This window comes from Salvelinus alpinus, chromosome 3 (genome assembly GCF_045679555.1).
Source record: "Salvelinus alpinus chromosome 3, SLU_Salpinus.1, whole genome shotgun sequence".
NCBI lineage: Eukaryota > Metazoa > Chordata > Actinopteri > Salmoniformes > Salmonidae > Salvelinus > Salvelinus alpinus.
Genome location: NC_092088.1, coordinates 36817888 through 36843838, shown reverse-complemented (window position 1 = coordinate 36843838; position 25951 = coordinate 36817888). Strand labels below are relative to the sequence as shown.

At 41.8% G+C, this 25951-nt stretch overlaps 1 protein-coding gene across 1 annotated transcript in view; it reads right to left on the bottom strand.

Moving 5' to 3' along the window:
- Window positions 1-25951, bottom strand: part of LOC139569804 (tyrosine-protein phosphatase non-receptor type 13-like) — a 160744-nt gene that overhangs the window by 20440 nt on the left and 114353 nt on the right. The window contains 3 exon segments of the mRNA XM_071391162.1: window positions 7649-7739; window positions 7887-8035; window positions 8384-8520. Of these exon segments, the coding sequence (XP_071247263.1) occupies window positions 7649-7739; window positions 7887-8035; window positions 8384-8520 (377 nt within the window).

Sequence of the window (25951 nt, the reverse complement as noted above, 5' to 3'; positions counted from 1 at the left end):
AAAATGGCTGTATGGTTTTCTGTGGCTAGGCGCTGACCTAACATAATCGCAAAGTGTGCTTTCGCCGTAAAGCTTTTATGAAATCTGACACAGCGGTTGCGTTAAGGAGACGTTTATCTTTAATCGTATGTTTAACACTTGTATCTTTCATCAATGTTTATGATGAGTATTTCTGTAATTTGATGTGGCTCTCTGCGCTTTCACCGTATATTTGTTTGAGACAATGCATTTCTGAACATAACGCACCAATTTCAAATGAGGTTTTTGGACATAAAGATTAACTTTATCGAACAAAACACACATTTATTGTCTAACATGGAGTCCTGGGAGTGCCATCCGGCGAAGATCATCAAAGGTTAGTGATTCATTTTAACGCTATTTCTGTCTTTTGTGACACCTCTCCTTCTTTGGAAAATGGGTGTATGGTTTTCTGTGGCTAGGCGCTGACCTAACATAATCGCAAAGTGTGCTGTCGCCGTAAAGCCTTTTTGAAATCAGACACTGTGGCTGGATTAACAAGAAGTTTATCTTTAAAATTGTGTATAATACTTGTATGTTTGAGGAATTTTAATTATGAGATTTCTGTTGTTCGAATTTGGCGCCCTGCAATTTCACTGGCTGTTGGCGAGGTGGGACGCTACCGTTCTACATATCCCAGAGAGGTTAACCACCTAACTGAGGAACTAAATTTAACCTTGCATAATACCCTAGATGCAGTCGCACCCCTAAAAACAAAAAACATTTGTGATAAGAAACTAGCTCCCTGGTATACAGAAAATACCTGAGCCATGAAGCAAACTTCCAGAAAATTGGAACGGAAATGGAGCTACACCATTCTTCCGATTAGCTTGGAAAGACAGTACCGTGCAGTATCAAAGAGCCCTCACTGCTGCTCGATCATCCTATTTTTCCAACTTAATTGAGGAAAATAAGAACAATCCAAAATGTATTTTTGATACTGTCGCAAAGCTAACTAAAAAGCAGCATTGGATGGCTTTCACTTCAGCAGTGATACATTCACGGACTTCTTTGACGAAAAGCTCATGATCATTAGAAAGCAAATTACAGACTCCTCTTTAAATCTGCGTATTTCTCCAAAGCTCATTTGTCCCGAGTCTGCAAAACACTGCTAGGACCTAAGATCAAGGGAGACACTCAAGTTTTTCAATACTATATCTCTTGACACGTTGATGAAAATAGTAATGGACTCTAAACCTTCAAGCTGCATACTGGACCCTATTCCAACTAAACTACCAAAAGAGCTGCTTCCTGTGCTTGGCCCTCCTATGTTGAACATAATAAACGGCTCCCTATCCACCGGATGTGTACCAAACTCACTAAAAGTGGCAGTAATAAAGCCTCCCTTGAACCAGAAAATATAAAAAACTATCGGCCTATATCGAATCTCCCATTCCTCTCAATTTTTTTTTTTTTTTTTAAAGCTGTTGGTGTCTGGTTTTATACCCCATCATAGCCTGAGACTGCACTCGTGAAGGTGGTAAAATACCTTTTAATGGCGTCAGACAAAGGCTCTGCATCTGTCCTTGTGCACCTAGACCTTAGTGCTGCTTTTGATACCATCGAGCTCCACATTCTTTTGGAGAGATTGGAAACTCAAATTGGTCTACATGGACATGTTCTGGCCTGGTTTAGATCTTATCTGTTGGAAATATATCAGTTTGTCTCTGTGGATGGTTTGTCCTCTGACAAATCAACTGTAAATTTCAGTGTTCCTCGAGATTCAGTTTTAGGACCACTATTGTTTTCACTATATATTTTACCTCTTGGTGATGTAATTCGTAAACATAATGTTATCTTTCATTGCTATGCGGACGATACACAGCTGTACATTTCGATGAAACATGGTGAAGCCCCAAAATTGCCCTCCCTGGAAGCCTGTGTTTCAGACAAAAGGAAGTGGATGGTGGCAAATGTTTTACTTTTAAACTCGGACAAAACAGAGATGCTAGTTCTAGGTCCATAAAAACAAAGAGATCTTCTGTTGGATCTGACAATTAATCTTGATGGTTGTACAGTCGTCTCAACTAAAACTGTGAAGTACCTCGGCGTTACTCTGGACCCTGATCTCTCTTTTGATGAACATATCAAGACAGCTTTTTAGATCAATGTAACATTGCAAAAATCAAACTTTCTGTCCAAAAATTATGCTGAAAATTTCATCCATGCTTTTGTCACTTCTAGTTTAGACTACTGGAATGCTCTACTTTCTGGCTACCCAGATAAAGCACCAAATAAACTTCTGTTAATGCTAAACACGGCTGTTAGAATTTTGACTAGAACCAAAAAATGTGATCATATTTCTCCAGTGCTAGCCTCTCTACACTGGCTTCCTGCTCCAAGGTTTTACTGCTAACCTACAAAGCATTACATGGGCTTGCTCCTACCTAGCTTTCCGATTTGGTCCTGCTGTACATACCTACACGTACGCTACGGTCACAAGACGCAGGTCTCCTTATTGTCTCTAGAATTTCTAAGCAAACAGCTGGAGGCAGGGCTCCTATAGAGCTAAAGTCACTGTGTACTACTATAATAAAACACATAATATTTCTATGCCACATACTCTCTGGTCAGTTTCACAATCTTCCCTAAACATGTTTCCTCATTACAGGAGTTAACTCTGAGGACAAACCCATAAACCATTTTAGGTTTATAAACACCACATTTATTGTCCATGGAACGTCCTGTGAAACACACATTCCTCAGTAGTTTTCCAAAATAGAACAATAAAACAGCATTTCCCAACACATTCTTGTCAGAGACATATTGCACACACACGCACGCAAACACGCACACACACACTTTACGAGGTGACCAGTGTGTTCCACAAATGCGCTGTTGTTGTTTTACCAGGAACAGTCCAGTCCAGGGAATAATAAATACTACATAGAGGAAAACAACATAGAAGAAAAAACATTGATTAACGAATAATGAGAGGGCACTGGGGAGTAAATGACGTGGGAGGAGAGGCATGATAGACATAGGGTGAGAAAAGAGGAGACGAGTGATGGAGGGAGGAGAAGAGAAGGAGACGAGTGTTGTGGTCTATCTCACAACGGGATCTGATGGAGATCGGGAGTCTCATCACTCAAAACCTCATCCCCTCCATCCCTCCTCACTCTTCCTTACCACATCCCTCCTTCGCTCTGTCGTCTCTCTGTCAAATCTCAACAGAGGCCAAGGTTTCATAGTTGTTCTCAGCAGATAGAAACAGAACTCCTGGAGTGAGAAAAGTAAACACTCCACTGTGTCAGTGTGTGTGTACATTAGGCCTGGGCAGTATTTCGTATTTAACTATATACCAGTATTGATGCACGGACGGGTTTGGGTTTTTACTTTACCTTCTAAAATGTTTCTTTGTTAAATGTGATACGCTACTCAGTTTTTATAGTATACTTCTGCTACTTGAGTCACCTCTCTCCCTCGGTTGTCAATAGTTACCACAGCCAGAATGTCAAAATTGGCTATATCGTAAAAGTTCATGAAAACAAAGCAGTTAGCAGTATGGTTAAGGTTAGGGAAGGTTAGGGTTAGGTTTAAAATCAGATTCGAAGAACATTGTAGAAATAAGCAGCGTTTAGCCATAATTATGACTTTGTGACTGTGGTAACTAGTGACAACTTTCTCCCTCTCTCACCAAGCCTTGCCCCTCACTCAAAGAGCACAGTTGTTGTTGCTCGACCACGAGATCACAGAGTACTGTCTTTGATGAGATCACTTGCTGACCGTTCACTCTTCAGTCTGCATCAATGCAGCAGATGCAACAATATGTTGACGACAACAATGCTGCTTTCCACTTTGCTTCTTAATATAAATCCACAAGCGTTCCATAATTGCACTATTAGTTTGTGTATATTACTGTCTGCAAACAGGTAGTTGTCTTTTCTTATCAAGATGTGGCTAAATAAATTATGTTTGCCGATAATGCTAATTGCTAGGTAGCTGGCTAGTGTACTGAGTCAGAGCAAACGTAGCTAGTTAATACAGCCGGGGTAGTGCTGGTGTAGGCCTAATTTAGCATGTTTTTTGTGCAACAGTACCATATAAATCACAGAAATAGGCAAAGCATGAAAATATTAGCTACATGAAGTAAGAAAAGATTATAAGGTCCCACTCCCCTGTTAAACACTGACCAACACCTTGGTTCTTACCCTGTCACAAAAGAAATCCGTAGAGATCTTAATAGTATTCTAATTCCTAATTCTATGAACATCTCCCTGGATTTTTCATTAGTTGTCATGTGAAACAACACTGTATTCAAATGGCCACTATTACAGTTGAAGTCGGAAGTTTACATACACTTAGGTTGGAGTCATTAAAACTTGTTTTTCAACCACTCCACACATTTCTTGCTAACAAGCTATAGTTTTGGCAAGTCGGTTAGGACATCTACTTTGTGCATGACACAAGTAATTTTTCCAACAATTGTTTACAGACAGATTATTTCAATTATAATTCACTGTATCATAATTCCAGTGGGTCAGAAGTTTACATACACTAAGTTGACTGTGCCTTTAAACAGCTTGGAAAATTCCAGAAAATTATGTTATGGCTTTAGAAAATTCTGATAGGCTAATTGACATAATTTGAGTCAATTGGAGGTGTACGTGTGGATGTATATCAAGGCCTATCTTCAAACTCAGTGCCTCTTTGCTTGACATCATGGGAAAAACAAAAGAAATCAGTCAAGACCTTAGAAAAGAAAATATAGACCTCCACAAGTCTGGTTCATCCTTGGGAGCAATTTCCACACGCTGAAGGTACCACGTTCATCTGTACAAACAATAGTACGCAAGTATAAACACCATGGGACCATGCAGCCGTCATACCGCTCAGGAAGGAGATGCGTTCTGTCTCCTAGAGATGAACGTACTTAGGTGCGAAAAGTGCAAATCAATCCGAGAAAAACAGCAAAGGACCTTGTGAATATGCTGGAGGAAACAGGTACAAAAGTAGCTATATCCACAGTAAAACGAGTCCTATATTGACATAACCTGAAAGGCCGCTCAACAAGGAAGAAGCCACTGCTCCAAAACTGCCATAAAGAAGCCAGACTACGGTTCGCAACTGCACATGGGGACAAAGATTGTACTTTTTGGAGAAATGTCATCTGGTCTGATGAAACAAAAATAGAACTGTTTGGCCATAATGACCATCATTATGTTTGGAGGAAAAAGGGAGATGCTTGCAAGCCAAAGAATACCATCCCAACCATGAAGCACGGGGATGGCAGCATCATGTTGTGGGGGTGCTTTGCTGCAGGAGGGGTTAGTGCACTTCACAAAATAGATGGCATCATGAGGAGGGGAAATTGATGTGGATATATTGAAGCAACATCTTAAGACATCAGTCAGGAAGTTAAAGCTTGGTCGCAAATGGGTCTTCCAAATGGACAATGACCCCAAGCATACTTCCAAAGTTGTGGAAAAATGGCTTAAGGACAACAAAGTCAAGGTATTGGAGTGGCCATCACAAAGCCCTGACCTCAATCCTATATAAAATGTGTGGGCAGAACTGAAAAAGCGTGTGCGAGCAAGGAGGCCTACAAACCTGACTCAGTTACACCAGCTCTGTCAGGAGGAATGGGACAGAATTCACCCAACTTATTGTGGGGAGCTTGTGGAAGGATACCCAAAACGTTTGACCCAAGTTAAACAATTTAAAGGCAATGATACCAAATATTAATTGAGTGTATGTAAACTTCTGACCCACTGGGAATGTGATGAAATAAATAAAAGCTGAAATAAATCATTCTCTCTACTATTATTCTGACATTTCACATTCCTAAAATAAAGTGGTGATCCTAACTGACCTAAAACAATTTTTACTAGGATTAAATGTCAGGAATTGTGAAAAACTGAGTTTAAATGTAGTTGGCTAAGGTGTATGTAAACTTCCGACTTCAACTGTACATTCTAACTGTAGAATTAGAATAATGATTATATTTCCATAATTTCAACAGATCACCCAAGTGTTTTGATCTAAATCACCAGTCAAAAGGAAATAGCAATATTTGTTTACAAATAAGGCCTAGATTTTTTGCCCATATTGTGCAGACCTATGTGGCAGTGTGGAAATTATCTCAAATGAGATAAACTTTTGGTTGAAGTTTGAGTGATGAAACAATCAGAAAACCCCCACTGAAATGGCGAAAACCCCATTGAAATACTTAAAATGTATGTGTTGCTAACCTAGGGTCATGCACAACTCATAAAGCAAATGTAGAACTTTTATTATTCAAGAACATAAAATACCGTAAAAAATATAATTATATGATATTCTGTCCATATCGCCCAGCCCTAGTGTGTGTGTATGCATTTGAGGATCAGGTCTGATCTTTTCCCATGACAATGTTCTCAAACCCTCTAACGTGCTAAACTGTTTCAGTGTTTTTATGACTGTATGTTTGGAAAACTTTCTGTCTCCAGCTTGTAAGAGGGAGAGAAGTCTCTGACAAGCAGACTTGCCTCACCTATCACTCACACAGCCGTAAATTACCACAGCAATCGGATTAGTTTCATTTAATTGCCATGATGCATGTAATGTTGCATGTAATGTGTGTGTGTGTGTGTGTGTGTGTGTGTGTGTGTGTGTGTGTGTGTGTGTGTGTGTGTGTGTGTGTGTGTGTGTGTTGTATGGAGTCAAGTGCTCCACTGTTCACCTGTAAATGTATACCTTCTGTTACACTCTTTCCATCCTGTCACTAGCAGCTGTATATCGGGGTGCTGTGGCAGTTTCCTCTCAGGTAATAGTGATCAGTCAACACTGTAAACATGCTGACTAGAAATGTTTCATTTGTGAGAGTGTGAGTGAAAATAAATATCCTAAATATGGGAAGTCATAAAAGAAGGGATACGATTTGAGTAAACACTGCCCAGCAAGCAAAACTGGTTGCAATGACGATATTATGGTCAGGTTATATACCGGTTGTACAAGGACGTTTTGTTGATGTCTTTAAAGCGGCAACCTGCGATTGCTACATCAATTTCTGGACTTTTAAATTAATGACAAACTCTATACTCATTGATTCTTGAAGAATATAACTTGTGAATGCCTCACGAGCTTAGTTCAACTGCGCTACCCCATCAGAACCCAAAATAAAAGCTTGTTTTACTCCAATGTTTGTAACCAATGTCATTGTAAACAAACACTGTATAGCCTCAAAACATTACTAGAACTGTACACTTGATCTCATGGGTGGTAAGTCCTTGCATCCATAGCTCTGTCTATGAATTCGAAAGTGGTTACATTTCTCCAGCTCCATCCCTCAGCTGTTTACCATATCAGTGGCAGGGTAAACCACTTTGTTATTGTTTGAAATGCAGATTGCCTCTTTAAGCTACCACAAAAAACAATATTTATCTTGAACTATTATCTGACCAGATAACGACCAAAATATGACATCTTTCCCATGATGTCTTGTTATTGTCATTAAAAATACCTCTCATCTGGTTGCAACAAGGACCACTGGGTTGTGGTCTTACAACCAGAAAATGATGACATTAAGACGTCTTGTGTCAATTTGGCCCGCAGCTGTTCTCTCCAGCCCCAGCCCAGATTAGATAGTTCTAGTGCAGACTACACAGCAGGGTAAAAGGGACTGTAGTTTAAGTAGTTTAACAGAACTTACAGGGCAGGATGTCTTGGTAGCGGTTCTTCTCCCGGTTCTCAGGAGCTTTCCCCACCAGACAGTTATCAAATGGCTTTAGATGCTCCAAGGCCTAAAACAAACAACACAAACAACAGCAACTGAAAAGGTTTGCTTCTGCTATTGAAAAGGTAGACCAACGTGCATGATATGGTTAGCATACTTCATTAGTGTGTTTGCGTGCGTGTATGTGTATGAGGAACACAAACTGTATACCCACCATGAACTCTCGGACCAGTTCTTGCTGGTCTAGTTGATGTTGTATCATCTGTATCAGGGCTTTCACTCTGGGCCCAGAGTATTGACTGGTCTTAGCTGGACTGATCATGGCTAGGCTGGCCAACTCTTCTTCTGAAATTATAGGTGGGCCTGGAGAGAGAGGGGAGGGAATCAGTTCTTACATTTTAGTCATTTAGCAGACCCTCTTATCCAGAGCGACTTACAGGCGCAATTAGGGTTAATTGTCTTGCTCAAGGGCACATCGACAGTTTGCTAACTAGTTGGCTCGGGGATTCGAACCAGCGGGCTTTGGAGCAAAGGCTCTTAACCGCTAGGCTACCTGTAGTAAGGTTTTTGTAGACCAACCATTTAACAGTGCTAGAAAAAGAAAAAGCCATGATGCAAGAGCTCCTGGAGCAGTTTAGTGGTTAAGTGCCCTTGCTCAAAGCCACAACGGCAAAAAAAATTGGGATTTGAACCGGCGGCCCTGCCCTGTACCTGAGGAAGGTGACATCGTCTCCTGACCATTAGCTTCAAACGTCCCATCATCCTCATCCTCGCTGCTCCAGCCGTCTGATTGGCTTTTCTTGCTGCCCGTGATGGGTTCGCCCAATGTTGTCACAGAGATTTGGTTCCTGGAGGGGAGGGGTCAGGGATGAAACCATTCCTACTCTTCTGTAGGGGTCAGACCAGACCATTTATAGTGTTCCGTAATAGGGTTGAAATCGTGCAAGGCTGACCCTCCTTTCCCTGCTTCTTTTTTACCTGACCTACAGGGTCGCGCTTTACATGACTTTCAGCTTATAAAGGCTTCCTAAAACCGTACTAATGCCTTCATAAGCACTACATAAATGTGTTAAAGCATCTATAACCGTATGTCATGCTTTATAAAGGGTTCATAAATGTGGCATAACTGTGTGACATAATCGCCAATGTCAAATGTGACATAACAAATGTGACATATAATAAAAACATGTGCTTTATAAAGGGTGACATTTTGGGCTGAAGGATGGCATACGCTCTAAAGGGATGACATCTTAGTCACATTACATCTAATCTCATTCCTAGACACTTCCACCCAAATGTGCAGAAGGTCTGGTGGACCAGCGCATCAAACTTCATTAGTTAGGGTTAGGTTTAACATAAAATTTTAAGAAGATAAATTATGGAAATGGGAAGGGTTAAGTAGTGTTAAGTAGTGATAATGACAAATACTTTACTCAGTAAGGTCATTCCTATAGAATTCTATGGTCACTCCTACTAAGGCCAAATTGGTTGATAGATATTCACAGGCTTATATGTGCTATGTGTGCAATAGCCTGGGGACGACGCTACCACAAGAAACACTTGATGAATGCCCCCAACATAATGAAATTGAAAGTGTCTTTCTTCTGGAACCAAGTCACATGTTCCTCAGTACACAAACATGCACACAACAAAAACATTCACCCCCCCACCGGGGAAGATCAGCGACAAAATGTTGGCACCATTGTAACAGGTTGTAATCAAGCCCTGGTCTCCAGCATGGGAACAGGTAGTCTCAGGTTGGACTACTCCAAATCATATTGGTTCTGACACACTCACACACACGCTTTGCAGGTCCATCAACCAATTGAAATACCTCTCACACCCTACAGTAACCACCTGCGGATCATGAAGGGAACCTTCATAAATAAGCAGAACATTAATAACCTATTTATTGACACTATGTGGTGTCCTGTAATATTTAGTTTGAAGTTAGACACCTTTGGTCATTCATAACACATACAGTGCCTACGGAAAGTATTCAGACCCCTTGACTTTTTACCCATTTTTTTTTTTTTTTTTACGTTACAGCCTTATTCTAAAATGTATTCAATCGTTATTTTCCCTCATCAATCTACACACAATACCACATAATGACAAAGCAAAAACAGGTTTCAAGAAATTTTTGCAAATTCATAAAAAATGTAATACTGAAATATCCCTTTTACATAAGTATTCAGACCCTTTACTCAGTACTTTGTTGAAGCACCTTTGGCAACGATTACAGCAGCGAGTCTTCCTGGGTATGGCACTACAATCTTGGCACACCTGTATTTGGGGAGTTTCACCCATTCTTCTCTGCAGATCTTCTCAAGCTCTGTCAGGTTGGATGGGGAGCATTGCTGCACAGTTATTTTCAGGTCAATCTAGATATGTTAGGACATTCAGACTTGTCCCGAAGCCACTCCTGCTTTGTCTTGGCTGTGTGCTTAGGGTCGTTGTCCTGTTGGAAGGTGAACATTCGCCCCAGACTGAGGTCCTGAGCGCTCTGGAGCATGTTTTCATCGAGGATCTCTCTGTACTTTTCTCCGTTCATCTTTCCCTCGATCCTGACTAATCTCCCAGTCTCTGCCACTGAAAAACATCCCCACAGCATGATGCTGCCACCACAATGCTTCACCGTAGGGATGGTGCCAGGTTTTCTCCAGAAGTGACACAAGGCATTCAGGCCAAAGAGTTCAATCTTGGTTTCATCAGACCAAAGAATCTTGTTTCTCATGGTCTGAGAGTCTTTAGGTGCATTTTGGCAAACTCCAAGGGGCTGAATACTAATGTAAATAATGCATTTCTGTTTTTGAAAATATATATTTTGCAAAAACGTCTTAACCTGTTTTCGCTTTGTCATTATTGGATATTGTTTGTAGATTGCTGAAAAAAGAAACATATTTAATCCATTTTAGAATAAGGCTGCAATGTAACAAAATGTGGAAAAATCAGTGTCTCATCAACAACACTAAAAAAGTACTTCCGGGTCACGGAATTAAAATACAAAATCTAAATAAAAGTCCCCCACGCAATAGTAGAAAAGTGTCAATAACCATTCATGATATATGTAAAATAATTGTCTAAACATTAACAATGATTCATATTTGTTCATATTTAATTGACATGCATTAAATGACTGTTTTAAAACATGTTCCATGGTCAAATAAATGAAGACAATGCGAATCACTGTATATGGAATACATATTGGCTTAGAGAAATAACTCATTCTGCAACAGCAAAATAATTGTAGTGAATACTCAGTAGGGTCTGTAGAATGTACTGTATGGTATCATTTCATGGGGGTCTGAATGATACGGAGTGTTGCTGGCCTTTTACGCCACCCATTACATTGGCGGCCGAATCACATTCAATGTCACATTCAATGTACTCCACATTCAATGGGCATGCTCACTGAATTAAAGGGCAAGTACACTCAAAAATCGGCATTTCTTAGATTGTTTCCAGACCTCAAAAGACATCCCCTGATGTGGTTTAAGCATTGTTGTTAACACAGAAAATTAAATGCTGTTGTTTTTCTATGAAAAAAGTGTGAAAAAAGTGGGGTAAACCGAAACCTGGAAAACCAAAACCAAGAAAACGAAAAAAACAAACAAACAGAAGTAGGCAAAAAATTTAAAACGATTTTAAAAGGCCCTACCAACATTTTGGGGGAAGTTGAGATCAGGTCCAATATTGACTATGCACCTTAGTGGGAAAGAGGTTGGGACATCCTAAAAATGTTTTAGTGAAATGTCACGTCCTGACCATAGTGCTTATGTGTTTTGCTTGTTTTAGTGTTGGTCAGGACGTGAGCTGGGTGGGCATTCTATGTTGTGTGTCTAGTTTGTCTGTTTCTGTGTTCAGCCTAATATGGTTCTCAATCAGAGGCAGCTGTCAATCGTTGTCCCTGATTGAGAATCATATATAGGTGGCTTGTTTTGTGTTGGGGATTTGTGGGTGGTTGTTTCCTGTGTCAGTGTTTGTGCCACACGGGACTGTGACGGTTGGTTCGTTTGTTGTTTTGTATTTTGTCTAGTTTTCGTGTTATTAAATCATGGAAACTTACCACGCTGTACATTGGTCCTCCGATCCTTCTCGCCTCTCCTCGTCCGATGAGGAGGACGACTTAGACTGCCGTTACATGAAATATAATATAATTCATAAAATGTACCATACAGTCATGCGTGAATACATTTTTACATATGGGTTGTCAAGGGAATTGAACCCAATATGTCAGCCTTTATGAAGCACAGGTTTATGTCAGATTTGACATTGGTTGTTATGTCACAGAGTTAGGCCAAATTTATGAATCCTTTATAAAAGCATGACATATGCTTATAGATGATTTGTAACACATTTATTTAGGGTTTATGAAGGCTTTATAAGCTGCATGTCATTTAAAGCGGGACCAAATACGGTCTAGAAAAGCTGCTATTATATCTGATATCAAACGAGATGGTAATTTTACATGAAGTAAAATTATGTGCCTTGCTTCAGCTCTTTAAAATTGTTTTTCTAGTACTGTAAGAAGTGTTCTGGCTTTAGATTTGAATAGTAGAGAAGTAAGATCAATACTTCATACCCACTCAGTTTGTGTCTAAAGTGCTGGTAAAATGGTCAAAATTTCTGTTGTTTGTAAAGTTGAGATGAAAAGTAGTTGATGCGGTTACTAAAACAGAGGTCACTCTTGATTTCTGTTCTGATTTTAGATTTGAAAAGCAGAAAAGTAGACCGAGATGTCATACCCTCCAAGTTTGTGTCGAAGTTGTTGGGAAATGGTCAAAGTAGCTGATTTGTATCAAAAGTCATAATGTTTACTCATCGTCCTAGGCTTAGAATGTCTTAATCGAGTGCTATAATGAGATATTTCTGAAAGTAAATTCAACAGTGGAAAGTTAGCTGAAAATAACTGTCCAGTGTAATATTCTGTTAGCCCACCACAAACTTGTATCTCAAACAGACTGTGTAACATAGAACGTGGGGAATGGTCAGAGGCGATCTATAAAACACTAATGTAATTTTGTTTGTTATTTTGTGATGTCATAAAAAAGGTTATAATGGAAATACTGTAACTTGAAAGTATACCCACTACATGTATAAAGTTTCCTTACTGTGCTTTGAGCATGTATTATAAAAAATTATGAAAGTGTTTTTGTTCAGAGTGGGATGTGTTTGATTAGCTATAAGACATAATTGTTTTTTTAAGACTTTGCAAAGTGTAGTCACCGCCCCTGAGTGAGATCAGAAAGTGTGTCAGCCTGCCGGAACCGCCCCTTTCCTACAAACTGTATAAATGATGGTAAATGCAAGTATATGGTTACTGTAAGTGACAGTAATTTCTGAATGTACCAATGCTAAGTGTCTCTGTCCCCCTCTCTCTCCATCTCTTCTTTAACAAGCAGCAAAGTTGTTGTCATTCTGCTAGGGACCTGTCTTCAGCATATTAAGTCAATAACCGATGCAACGTGTGTATGTTTATCCTGTGTTCCCATTTAATTAGCTAGTAAATAAATAATTAACTTCTTTGGGGTATTTTCACGTCCGGATGAAAAGCGTGCCCAGAGTAAACTGCCTGCTACTCAGCCATAAAAGCTAAAATATGCATATTATTAGTGGATTTGGATAGAAAACACTCTGAAGTTTCTAAAACTGTTTGAATTACGTCTGTGAGTATAACAGAACTCATATGGCAGGCAAAAACCTGAGAAAAAATCCAACCAGGAAGTGGGAAATCTGAGGTTGGTTGTTTTTCAACTCATTCCCTATTGAAGATACAGTGGGATATTGGTCATGTTGCACTTCCTAAGGCTTACACTAGATGTCAACAGTCTTTAGAGCCTTGTCTGATGCTTCTACTGTGAAGTGGGGCCGAATGAGAGGGGATTGAGTAAGGTCTACCATGAGCTGAACATGCGCTGACCATGCACGTTCATGTGAGAGCGAGCTCTGTTCCATCGCACTTCTGAAGACAAAGGAATTCTCCGGTTGGAACATTATTGAAGAATTATGTTAAAAACATCCTAAAGATTGATTCAATACTTTGTTTGTCATGTTTCTACGGACTGTAATATAACTTCTTTAACTTTTCGTCCGTACTTTCCGCTGGACTTGCACGCGCGTCGTGAGTTTGGAAAGTGTACTGAACGCTAGAACAACAAGGAGGAATTTGGACATAAATTATGGACATTATCGAACAAAACAAACATTTATTGTGGAACTGGGATTCCTGGGAGTACATTCTGATGAAGATCATCAAAGGTAAGTGAATGTTTATAATGTTATTTCTGACTTCTGTTGACTGCACAATATGGCGGATATCTTTTTGTTTTGATTGGGCTCTGAGCGCCGTACTCAGATTATTGCATGGTTTGCTTTTTCCGTAAAGCTTTTTTGAAATCTGACACAGCGGTTGCATTAAGGAGAAGTGCATCTAAAGTTCCATGCATAATACTTGTATTTTCATCAACATTTATAATGAGTATTTCTGTAAATTGATGTGGCTCTCTGCAAAATCACCGGATGTTTTGGAACTACTGAACGTAACGCGCAAATGTAAACTCAGATTTCTGGATATAAATATGAACTTTACCGAACAAAACACACATTTATTTTGTAACATGAAGTCCTATGAGTGTCATCTGATGAAGATCATCAAAGGTTAGTGATTAATTTTATCTATTTCTGCTTTTTGTGAATCCTCTCTTTGGCTGGAAAAATGGCTGTGTTATTCTGTGAATAGGCACTCACCTAACATAATCGTTTGGTTTGCTTTCGTCGTAAAGCCTTTTTGAAATCGAACACTGGGGCTGGATTTACAACAAGTGTATCTTTAAAATGGTGTAAAATACATGTATGTTTGAGGAATTTTAATTATGGGATATCTGTTGTTTTGAATTTGGCGCCCTGCAGTTTCACTGGCTGTTGACGAGGTGGGACGCTACCGTCCCACGTACCTTAGAGAGGTTAAACCAATTTGTGTAGTACTGAATCATAAGTAAGGCTCAGATTTTTGCAGATGCAAGGAGGTTACGACTGTTCAGAATGATGATATGATACGAGGTTATGATTAATAAGTTAACTGTTTATAGATGTGATAGCTAAAGACATTTTAGAGTTTAATTCGAGAGATGGTAACTCTTTAAAGTACTGCTTTCGTGGTGCCCCAGATCCTAATGAGTTAATTGTTACATTAATTTAAATCAGGTAACAATTAAACATAGTTAGTTATTTAGATAAATAACAGTCTTCAGATTGATGTTAAAGTCAAGTCACGACACTCTTAATTGGTAGAAGATAATTGTGTTCTTATTCCCGATTTAAATAGCAGAGAAGTACATCAAGATGTCATACCCTTTAAGTTTTTGTCTAATGTACTGGGAAAGTGGTCAAAATTTCAGTTGTTTCTAAAAGTTGAAAAAAAAATGGAGTTGATGCAGTTACTAAAACAGCTGTATTGTTTTGATTTTATATTTGAAAAGCAGAGAAGTAGACAAAGGTTCATACACTCTTAAGCTTTGTTTTAAATTATGGGAAAGTGGTCAAAGTAGCTGATTTGTGTCAAAAGTCACAATGCTTAGAATGTGCTCACCCAGTGCTATAATTAGACATTTCTGAAAGGTCTGTGACAGTTAATTTTACTTGGTACTCATCCCGGATCCGGGAGCACCCCCCACAGTAAAAAAGCTGACTAGCATAGCCTAGCATAGCGTCACAAGTAAATACAAGGATCTAAATATCATTAAATCACAAGTCCAAGACACCAGATGAAAGATACAGATCTTGTGAATCCAGCCATCATTTCTGATTTTTAAAATGTTTTACAGGGAGTGCGGCAGACGCTGTGCAAGCATTCTCAATGTACAGTGTACAGGGGGCAAATATGAAGAAGGTGGAGCCTTTCATTGTGGAAATGGGAATAAATGGATTGAAGGTACCGTTTGAACTAGACACCGGATGGAGAATCAAATATGTAGTATCCTTAAAGGCTTCTTAGAATTACGACTCATGAGACTTACGTACGGTTTAGTCTTTAATTGTAACTTAGATTTTACATTATCTTATGCACCTGGCTTAAAAACTACCTGAAGCTTTCTTAATCATGGTAATATAGGCAGACATAGGAAATAGCTACGGATAGCGGAAAGCAAACCCGTCTTGAGTCAATACTGCCATCTATTGGTAAACATAAATATACCAGGTTACTACATTCCCCCCCTTTAAAGCTAATAACCCAATTTAATTCCTTTCTGAGCTATGCTATATTCTTATTTACATTTTTTCAAAAATGATCTCCTTTAGGATCTGAAAAAGTCTGGCGGACGTCTCTCTCTAATAGAGCGTCTCAGAGGTGGTGTAGCTGGTGCCACCAGATCTTCACCCCTTGATGGTGAAACAAAGTCCTTTTGTGGAGACTTCACAGGAGGAGGTCGTCCCGGACTGGTGGTCTCAGGAAGTTGAGCATTGTTGGTCTCAGGTGGTTTGTCCAACTGCAACTCTGGGGAACGTTCCAATGTCCTGTCCTGCTCGTTTAAGAATTGATCCAGATCTCCGGATGGAACTGGAATTCGAGCTCGGATCTGATCCACGTGTCTCCTTAGTCTTTGTCCACTTCCGATGATCACAGTATAAGATACTGGTCCTGAGCAATCCTCAATGGTAGCTGGAATCCATTTAGGACCAAACCCATAGTTTCTTGTATAGACATCATCTCCAGTTGAGAAACTTCTGAGTTTGGCTCGGGTATCATGATTCCATTTTTGATTCCATTGCTTTTGTTGTATTTTCATTTTCAGGTCTGGTCTGATGAGATCCAAGGTTGACCTTAACCTCCTTGACATCAACATTTCTGCAGGTGACAACCCAGTCGTAGCTTGAGGAGTAATCCTGTAGCTAAACAAGAATCTTGACACCTTTGTTTCAATGCTGGGCCCTTGCATCTTCCTCATCCCCTCCTTCAAGGTCTGAACCGCACGTTCTGCTAATCCGTTTGAAGATGGGTGAAAAGGGGCCGACGTTACATGCTGAATTACATTTTGTTTCATGAAACTTGTGAATTCAGTGCTTGTAAAACAAGTAGCATTGTCACTAACCAACATTTGAGGCAATCCCATAACACTGAAGCTTTGTCTCAACTTCTCAATCGTAGCGTACGATGTTGACGTGTTCATGGGGTAAACATCCATCCACTTTGATTCTCATTCAATCAGCACAAGGAACATTTTTCCTAGGAAAGGTCCAGCGTAGTCCACATGTAGTCGTGTCCATGGTTTTTCTGGCCATTCCCATGGATGTAATGGCGCGGTGGGTGGTGACTTCCTGTTACTCTGACAATCTTCACACCGGCTAACCTCATTTTCCACATCGTGGTCCATCTTTGGCCACCAGACATATGACCTCGCTAGGCCTTTCATTCTCGACATACCTGGATGCGACTGATGCAACAACTTCAGTAGCAACCCCCGCCCTTGTGGTGGGATAACTACTCTTGAACCCCACAGAACACATCCATCTCGAACACTCAATGCCAAGCGGCGAGTGTAGTAAGGCATGATCTGAGGCTCTGTCACTGTAGGCCATCCTTTCAGGATAAATTCATGCACTTGTGATAACGTCACATCCTTTGAAGTCCATTGCCTGATTTGTGCTGTGTTCACTGGTGCATCATCCAACACGTCGATCATCAAAACCTGGTCATTTTCTTCTTCCTGACTGATGATTTCTGGAACAGGCAGCCTACTCAGAGCATCAGCATTCCCATGGTATCGACCTGGTTTGTAAATGATTCTGTACTCGTAGGCCCTGAGCCACACATTCCAACGTTGAACTCTTGGAGAGACCATTTGTGGTACTGGCTTTTGTTCATGGAACAGAGAGATCAGAGGTTTATGATCCGTCACAATAGTGAATGTTCTCCCGTACAAGTACTTGTGGAATCTCTGTATTCCGAATATGACAGCCAGTCCTTCCTTGTCCAGCTGAGAGTACTTTTTCTCCGCTGGCGACAACGTTCTTGACATGAACCCGATAGGTTTCTCGGCACCATTCTCCATCCGGTGGGATAGCACCGCCCCCACACCATACGCTGAGGCATCACACGATAAGATAAGATCTCTGTCTGCTGAGTAGTGGACTAGCACTTCAGCTGATTGCAGTAACACCTTTGACTTTGCAAAAGCTTCTTCCTGTCTTTCTGACCATTTCCAGGCCACATCCTTCCTTAGCAGTTGATGTAGAGGAGCTAAGAAGGTAGAGAGGTTCGGAAGGAAGCGATTGTAATAGTTCAGTAAGCCTAGATAGGCTTTCAGCTCTGTCACGTTTGTCGGAGCTGGAGCTTCCACAACAGCCTTCACTTTAGCTTTGACAGTGTGTAACCCCTTGGCATCCACCTTGTGACCCAGGTACTGCACTTCATCAGCTAACAGTGTACACTTGCTCCTCTTCAGCCGGAGACCGGCATCCTCCATCCTCCTCAAAACTTCACCTAAGTTTCTGAGATGTTCCTCCTTCGTGACTCCCGTGACAAGAATGTCGTCGAGGTAAACTGCTACCTTGGGTATCCCCTGCAGAATTCCCTCCATAGTTCTTTGGAAGATAGCTGGTGCAGAAGACACCCCGAAAGGTAAGCGTTTATAGGTAAACATCCCTCTGTGGGTGTTTATGGTCAGGTACTTCTGTGAAGCTTTATCCATTAGCACTTGCTGATATGCGTGACTCATGTCCAGTTTTGTAAACTGTTGCCCTACGGTTAACGTTGAAAGCAAATCCTCCACTTTGGGTATTGGGTACTGCTCCAGAGAAGAAACTCTATTTACAGTCAGCTTATAGTCACCGCATAATCTGATTGAACCATCTGGTTTTAGTATGGGAACAACTGGTGCTGCCCACTCAGAAAACTTGACAGGTACAATTATATCCTCTGCTAAGAGTCTGTCAATTTCCACATCCACTTTAGGCTTCATGGCATATGGAACTGATCTTGGCCTATAGAATCTGGGAGTAGCATCAGCAGCAACATGAATGGTAGCTTGGACCCCTTTTAATGTCCCTAGCTCTTCTTTGAAAACACACTCATGCTTTGAAAGCACCTGCTGTAGTGTCAATGTCTCTGTGGTGACATGTTTGATTTCATCCCAGTTCAATTTTATTTCCTCCAACCACCCTCTTCCTAGTAAGCTGGGGCCAGTACCTTCCACTACTAAGAGAGGCAGATTTTTCTTTTGTCCATGATATTCCACTTGAACATCAGCAACTCCAATCACAGTGATCTTCTCCCCTGTGTACGTTTTTAGTTTAATGGGGGTGTCTCTCAGTTTAGGCACTTCAACGGTTTTCCACTTCCTATAGAATTGGGACCTGTTCATCAGAGTGACACTACATCCGGTGTCTAGTTCAAACGGTACCTTCAATCCATTTATTCCCATTTCCACAATGAAAGGCTCCACCTTCTTCATATTTGCCCCCTGTACACTGTACATTGAGAATGCTTGCACAGCGTCTGCGCACTCACTTTCACTTTCTATCACTTGATTAGAGCGGTAGCTAGAGCTATTCGGTTTTCTGTCCGTCCTCTTTTCTGCAGCCCGTGGCTTTTTTTTATTGCGGCACGCCCTCGCAATGTGGCCTATTATCCCACATGCATAACACTTTTCGTGTTTGAATTTACAGTCAACTGCTGCGTGTGTGCCTTTGCAACGATAACGCTTCGAACACACCGGCTGCGTCATTGCATCACTGCTGCATAACATTTTGCGCAGCTAGGCAACTATACTGATGCAGGTACCTTTTGCAAATGGTCGCATGCGGTTGGACACATGGAAGAGAGAATAATTTTCGCAGTATCCTCAAAACCGTGTCTTTTTGACACAACTGCTGACAGCTACAGGGACATAAACACAAAAAAATGCTGCTTGGAGACAAGTGTTCACGATAGTAGGATTGCCAGGTCAGTTTAGTAGTGAGCTTGTGCTAGATGTGGCTAGTTAGCGTTAGCTAGCTAGCTAACTAGCCAATGAGGTGTGTGTGAAAGAAATAGTCAAATAAATAATAAATAAACCATCTCTGGAACCACACAGACCTGCGCTTTCGGCGGGGCTGGTCCCGGCCCAACAGCGCGATCAAGACCACCTTCCTCAACGTTGGTCTCATTGTTGAAAGAGCCTAAGCTGCTATCTTGACTATTTATTATTGCATTTTGCTCCAAAACTGCATTTGAGGGAAATTATATTATAGGCTCTCACAATTAATTTGTGGATGTCATCAAATAAATAATATACTTGGCAAATAAATTAATAAAAAATGTAAATAAATTCTCCACTCAAACTGTTTTTATTATGTTATCACACATTTTTTTTTACTGCATATGTGTGCAACAAAACTTGAACCTTCACATTATGCTACTTTCTGTCAAGTAAATCTACGCATACAATTTGATGCATACGTTCGATAAATCGAACGTATGCATCACACAGAACGCACTGCAACTGCCTCTGCAACGCAATGCTGCAAGGCAAACGCAGCGTTCCATTGGAAATGAATGTACTTCTGGTGTTTCGAAACGCAATGACGCAGCCGGTGTGTTCGAAGCGTAACAGTCTCTATTGGCTGCTGCACCACGGCTTTCTGTTCTTTGAAATTCTACGCGCTCAGCGTTGCTCTCTTTTACTGTATGGCACGCAGTTGCGCCTCTTGTCTGCAAATCCAGTGCATTTCTATTTGCGGACTCCATGGCCTGGACCAGTTTGAGTGCATTCTCAAACGTGAGATTAGGCTCTGATAACAATCGTATTTGTATCCTGTCATCATTAATCCCACACACCAGCCGATCGCGTAGCATTTGCGATAATGTATTCCCATAGTTACAGTCCAATGCTAGTTTTCTCAACTCAGCCACATATTCCCCCACTGATTCGGTAGGTTTTCTCATGCGTGAATCAAACTTGAATCTTTGTACTATCTCACTGGGTTTGGGGTTGAAGTGATTTTTTAATAGTTCGACTAAATCTATGAATGACTTTTCTCCTGGGTTATCTGGGCTCAACAGGTTTCTCATTAAGCTGTACGTCTGTGCACCGACAACGCTTATGAGTATGGATTTCTGTTTAGCGGCATCAGTTATTTCATTAGCAGCAAAGAAATGTTCCATTATTTCACAGTACTCCTCCCATTCCTGATTTTTAGGATCAAATGGTGGTAGCGAGCCTATTGTTGCCAAAGCCATCTTTTCCGATTGTTTCTCCCCTCACACAGTCAATAATTTGTCCTACCCGTATCCAGGGAATCAAGCCTTCAGAATCTTCCACCGTTCACTTGAGTCTCACCTCCCGCGTCGCACGCCAAACACTCCGTTAACTTCGTGGCAAAAAAAATCCAACGCAGTTCTCCATAGTTATCCTCATCGCCAAATATGTAGTATCCTTAAAGGCTTCTTAGAATTACGACTCATGAGACTTACGTACGGTTTAGTCTTTAATTGTAACTTAGATTTTACATTATCTTATGCAGGATGGGATGTAAATCTATTAGCTAACCACGATAGCAAAAGACACAACTTTTTTTCTCCACCATTTTTTTCCTGCATCAGTAGCTATCACTAATTCGACTAAATAAAGATATATATAGCCACTAACCAAGAAACAACTTCATAAGATGACAGTCTGATAACATATTTATGGTATAGCATATGTTTTTTTTGAAAAATGTGCATATTTCAGGTATAAATCACAGTTCTACATTGCAGCTGCAATCTGAAATAGCGTTGGAAGCAGCCGGAATAATTACAGAGACCGACGTCAATTACCAAAATACTCATCCTAAAACATTTCTGAAAAATACACAGCCTACAGCAATTGAAAGACACAGATCTTGTGAATCCAGACAATATTTCAGATTTTCTAAGTGTTTTACAGCGAAAACACAATATATCGTTATATTAGCATACCACATGAGCTAACATCACCCCCGCATTGAATCAAGGCAAAAGGGGCGATAACGTTATCGCCACCAAAATATATTAATTTTTTCACTAACCTTCTCAGAATTCTTCAGATGACAGTCCTGTAACATCATATTACACAATGCATATAGAGTTTGTTCGAAAATGTGCATATTTAGCATCACAAATCGTGGTTATGCAATGTAATCTGTCAAAACATGGCATGCATTCTGGCCGGCGCCATCTTGGAAAGGCACCTATGTTTACGATTATTTATCGATTAGATTGACAAAAAAAATACAGGTTGGACAGCTAATGAAAGATGCATTGGTTATTAATGCAACCGCTGATTTCGATTTTTTAAATTAACGTTACTAGACATACATTGTGAGTTACAGCCAGACTAGTGCCGCAAAAAATGGCCGACAACTGTGTTTACATTTTTCCACATAAATACGGAATAAAATCATAAATAACTCTTACTTTTGGACGAGCTTCCATCAGTATCTTGGGCAATGTGTCCTTTGTCCAAAAGAATCGTTGCTTTGTTGTAAAACGACCTCTTCAACTTCGGAACTAGCAGCTAACGATAGCTACACGGCACACACATGTCCAAATCCTCAAACGCAATACTAAGGAAATTCCGAAAATTAGCAATATACTCGCATAAACTGATATAAATCGGTTTCAAATAACTTCGTTATGATGTTTCTAACACCTATATCGAATTAAATCACAGACGGATATATCTTTGATCAATAACGAGAGCTTTTGAGCATGCCATTCTGATGTCCTCCCTTGCGTCCTGGCGAGCGTCCAAAAGAAGGGACATCTCACTCCATTGCGTTTTATAAACTCTGAGAAACACGTAGAGACGCCATTCCACTTCTCATTGGTTACTGACATCCAGGGGAAGGCGGGTGCAGTTCATTTAGATCCATAGGGCATACACAGAGCTTAAAACTGATCCGAGACTATTTTTCAGAGCTTCGCATGTCCTGTCATGATTTTCGCTGTAGAAAGAGTTCTGGTTCACCCACAGACATAATTCAAACGGTTTTAGAAACTAGAGATTGTTTTCTATCCAATAGTAATAATAATATTTACATTTACATTTAAGTCATTTAGCAGACGCTCTTATCCAGAGCGACTTACAAATTGGTGCATTCACCTTATGATATCCAGTGGAACAACCACTTTACAATAGTGCATCTAACTCTTTTAAGGGGGGGGGGTTAGAAGGATTACTTTATCCTATCCTAGGTATTCCTTAAAGAGGTGGGGTTTCAGGTGTCTCCGGAAGGTGGTGATTGACTCCGCTGACCTGGCGTCGTGAGGGAGTTTGTTCCACCATTGGGGTGCCAGAGCAGCGAACAGTTTTGACTGGGCTGAGCGGGAACTGTACTTCCTCAGAGGTAGGGAGGCGAGCAGGCCAGAGGTGGATGTGCCCTTGTTTGGGTGTAGGGCCTGATCAGAGCCTGAAGGTACGGAGGTGCCGTTCCCCTCACAGCTCCGTAGGCAAGCACCATGGTCTTGTAGCGGATGCGAGCTTCAACTGGAAGCCAGTGGAGAGAGCGGAGGAGCGGGGTGACGTGAGAGAACTTGGGAAAGTTGAACACCAGACGGGCTGCGGCGTTCTGGATGAGTTGTAGGGGTTTAATGGCACAGGCAGGGAGCCCAGCCAACAGCGAGTTGCAGTAATCCAGACGGGAGATGACAAGTGCCTGGATTAGGACCTGCGCCGCTTCCTGCGTGAGGCAGGGTCGTACTCTGCGAATGTTGTAGAGCATGAACCTACAGGAACGGGTCACCGCCTTGATGTTAGTTGAGAACGACAGGGTGTTGTCCAGGATCACGCCAAGGTTCTTAGCACTCTGGGAGGAGGACACAATGGAGTTGTCAACCGTGATGGCGAGATCATGGAACGGGCAGTCCTTCCCCGGGAGGAAGAGCAGCTCCGTCTTGCCGAGGTTCAGCTTGAGGTGGTGATCCGTCATCCACACTGATATGTCTGCCAGACATGCAGAGATGCGATTCACCACCTGGTTATCAGAGGGGGGAAAGGAGAAGATTAATTGTGTGTCGTCTGCATAGCAATGATAGGAGAGACCATGTGAGGATATGACAGAGCCAAGTGACTTGGTGTATAGCGAGAATAGGAGAGGGCCTAGAACAGAGCCCTGGGGGACACCAGTGGTGAGAGCACGTGGTGCGGAGACAGATTCTCGCCACGCCACCTGGTAGGAGCGACCTGTCAGGTAGGACGCAATCCAAGCGTGGGCCGCGCCGGAGATGCCCAGCTCGGAGAGGGTGGAGAGGAGGATCTGATGGTTCACAGTATCAAAGGCAGCCGATAGGTCTAGAAGGATGAGAGCAGAGGAGAGAGAGTTAGCTTTAGCAGTGCGGAGCGCCTCCGTGACACAGAGAAGAGCAGTCTCAGTTGAATGACTAGTCTTGAAACCTGACTGATTTGGATCAAGAAGGTCATTCTGAGAGAGATAGCAGGAGAGCTGGCCAAGGACGGCACGTTCAAGAGTTTTGGAGAGAAAAGAAAGAAGGGATACTGGTCTGTAGTTGTTGACATCGGAGGGATCGAGTGTAGGTTTTTTCAGAAGGGGTGCAACTCTCGCTCTCTTGAAGACGGAAGGGATGTAGCCAGCGGTCAAGGATGAGTTGATGAGCGAGGTGAGGTAAGGGAGAAGGTCTCCGGAAATGGTCTGGAGAAGAGAGGAGGGGATAGGGTCAAGCGGGCAGGTTGTTGGGCGGCCGGCCGTCACAAGACGCGAGATTTCATCTGGAGAGAGAGGGGAGAAAGAGGTCAAAGCACAGGGTAGGGCAGTGTGAGCAGAACCAGCGGTGTCGTTTGACTTAGCAAACGAGGATCGGATGTCGTCGACCTTCTTTTCAAAATGGTTGACTAAGTCATCAGCAGAGAGGGAGGAGGGGGGAGGAGGGGGAGGAGGATTCAGGAGGGAGGAGAAGGTGGCAAAGAGCTTCCTAGGGTTAGAGGCAGATGCTTGGAATTTAGAGTGGTAGAAATTGGCTTTAGCAGCAGAGACAGAAGAGGAGAATGTAGAGAGGAGGGAGTGAAAGGATGCCAGGTCCGCAGGGAGGCGAGTTTTCCTCCATTTCCGCTCGGCTGCCCGGAGCCCTGTTCTATAATATGCATATTGTACGAGCAAGAATTGAGTACGAGGCAGTTTAATTTGGAAATGTAAAAAAATATATAATGCTAACAGCTCCCCCTAATGACAAAAGGTTAACACATCTGGTCTAACAAAGTGGATATTTGTCAAATCTGTCATGATTGATGTATTGTAAGAGGCCCACAATGTGGTTACTAAAATACGATTTAGATATACACTGCTCAAAAAAATAAAGGGAACACTTAAACAACACAATGTAACTCCAAGTCAATCACACTTCTGTGAAATCAAACTGTCCACTTAGGAAGCAACACTGATTGACAATAAATTTCACATGCTATTGTGCAAATGGAATAGACAAAAGGTGGAAATTATAGGCAATTAGCAAGACACCCCCAAAAAAGGAGTGATTCTGCAGGTGGTGACCACAAACAACTTCTCAGTTCCTATGCTTCCTGGCTGATGTTTTGGTCACTTTTGAATGCTGACGGTGCTCTCACTCTAGTGGTAGCATGAGACGGAGTCTACAACCCACACAAGTGGCTCAGGTAGTGCAGTTCATCCAGGATGACACATCAATGCGAGCTGTGGCAAAAAGGTTTGCTGTGTCTGTCAGCGTAGTGTACAGAGCATGGAGGCGCTACCAGGAGACAGGCCAGTACATCAGGAGACGTGGAGGAGGCCGTAGGAGGGCAACAACCCAGCAGCAGGACCGCTACCTCCGCCTTTGTGCAAGGAGGTGCACTGCCAGAGCCCTGCAAAATGACCTCCAGCAGGCCACAAATGTGCATGTGTCTGCTCAAACGGTCAGAAACAGACTCCATGAGGGTGGTATGAGGGCCCGACGTCCACAGGTGGGGGTTGTGCTTACAGCCCAGCACCGTGCAGGACGTTTGGCATTTGCCAGAGAACACCAAGATTGGCAAATTCGCCACTGGCGCCCTGTGCTCTTCACAGATGAAAGCAGGTTCACACTGAGCACATGAGCACATGTGACAGACGTGACAGAGTCTGGAGACGCCGTGGAGAACGTTCTGCTGCCTGCAACATCCTCCAGCATGACCGGTTTGGCGGTGGGTCAGTCTGGTGTGGGGTGGCATTTCTTTGTGGGGCCGCACAGGCCTCCATGTGCTCGCCAGAGGTAGCCTGACTGCCATTAGGTACCGAGATGAGATCCTCAGACCCTTTGTGAGACCATAT